This window comes from Limulus polyphemus, unplaced genomic scaffold (genome assembly GCF_000517525.1).
Source record: "Limulus polyphemus unplaced genomic scaffold, Limulus_polyphemus-2.1.2 Scaffold15426, whole genome shotgun sequence".
Classification (NCBI taxonomy): domain Eukaryota; kingdom Metazoa; phylum Arthropoda; class Merostomata; order Xiphosura; family Limulidae; genus Limulus; species Limulus polyphemus.
The window spans coordinates 3,621-5,089 of record NW_013681036.1 but is presented as its reverse complement, the minus strand read 5'-3'; the positions used below and the strand labels follow the sequence as shown (position 1 = coordinate 5,089).

General features: G+C 31.3%; 1 protein-coding gene across 1 annotated transcript in view; it reads left to right on the top strand.

Moving 5' to 3' along the window:
• Positions 1-292: 292 nt before the first annotated feature.
• LOC111084261 (peroxidasin-like protein) overlaps positions 293-1,469 on the top strand; it is a gene marked incomplete at its 3' end in the record, with an annotated part of 4,716 nt that continues 3,539 nt past the window's right edge. Inside the window, exons 1-2 of the mRNA XM_022381023.1 lie at positions 293-427; positions 748-965. Coding sequence (XP_022236731.1) covers positions 327-427; positions 748-965 — 319 coding nt within the window. The remainder of the gene's footprint in view (positions 428-747; positions 966-1,469) is intronic.

Here is a 1,469-nt window from a genome sequence, read left to right as displayed (position 1 = left end):
AAAATATGATGATAACAAATCCTATGGAAATTTTCAATCAGTCAGTAAACGTAGATATTTAACGTTTGATTTAGCATATAACGGTAGATGAAAGATTCAGTAAATATATACATATATGTGTGTTTTTTATGGATATTTTTCTTCTGGGACACATTTTACTATTCACTTTAATTATACAGTTTTCTTTAATATTTTGGGTTACTATGTATTTGCTGTTTATGAATGTTATAGTCCAAAATCAAATTAAATGATCTTGCATCCGGTTCTACAAAAGCAATTTCTCTACAGAAGCAGGTAGAAAGTCTTCTCTCTCACAATGTTCAGCCATGACAACCTACCATAACCGAATGTTAGGAGATAGCAGAGTGTCAAAGATGGTTGAAAAAGCCAATGTATTTGAAGAAACGACAAAGGTTTTGGCTAGAAAGTAAGTTTTCTAATAATATCTTTCATATTTGACTAAACAGGCATATAAACAAAAATACATAAAAGCGGTATTTAGAAAAATTACTTTAGATTCTACCATTAGCTCTTATATAAACAAACACAAGAAAAATATACGAAATGCTACTAAATATATTTCACTGTGGCGAGGGAAAAATTATGTTCTCTGTACTACACTTTGAAGTTTGAAGTCAAAAGTTTTACTGGACGTGACAGTGTAAAAGGTACGTGGTCATGTGACTGAATGTCCATTAGCTCTTTATTTCTGGAATGAAATGGATACTATCTTTACCTTTCTTATAGGTTAGGGTTAAAGAGCGAAGAAGTTTCTGCTTTAGCCGATGTCAGTTTAAAATCAAGCAAGTTGGGAAGTATGTTCAGTGAAGATGAAGAGCAAAAAACGTGTAGTTGTGCACAAAAATACCGGGAATTTGACGGAACGTGTAACCGTTTACAATCTCCTAAAGACGGTTCTGCTTTCACCTGTTTGACAAGACTTCTTCCAGCCAAATACGCTGACGGTGAGTGTTACACTGATTAGTGCACTTTTGGTATAAATTTATGAAGGTATTTCAAAACCAGTAAAATGTAACTTTAGTCAGATCAAACTTGTGAAGGTACAAAATTTATTTTTCGTACTAGTAGCATTGACAAAAAAAAGCAAAACTTCCTTTTCAAAAAACGTAGTAGTAGTTTTCCAGAAATGTCGGTTTTTGGTATATATATATTCAGTATTTTTTTCTTACAAGTAAAAGATAAAAGAGACTTTAATATTGTCAGAAAGCATTTTACTTTTATAATTTTAGATTTATATTCGTATTGCTAACTGTGTAGATTATTGTGATATATATTTCAATGTAAAAATAAATGAGCAAAAAACAAGCTTATGATTGTTTACAATTATTATGTCTAGAGAAACTCTATTATTTGGATTTCATCAGCCTCCCCTCTATCCACATAATATTAATACTTGTTACAATTATATTTCTGATGGTGTGGGGTCAATTCATGGATCATGACAGCGC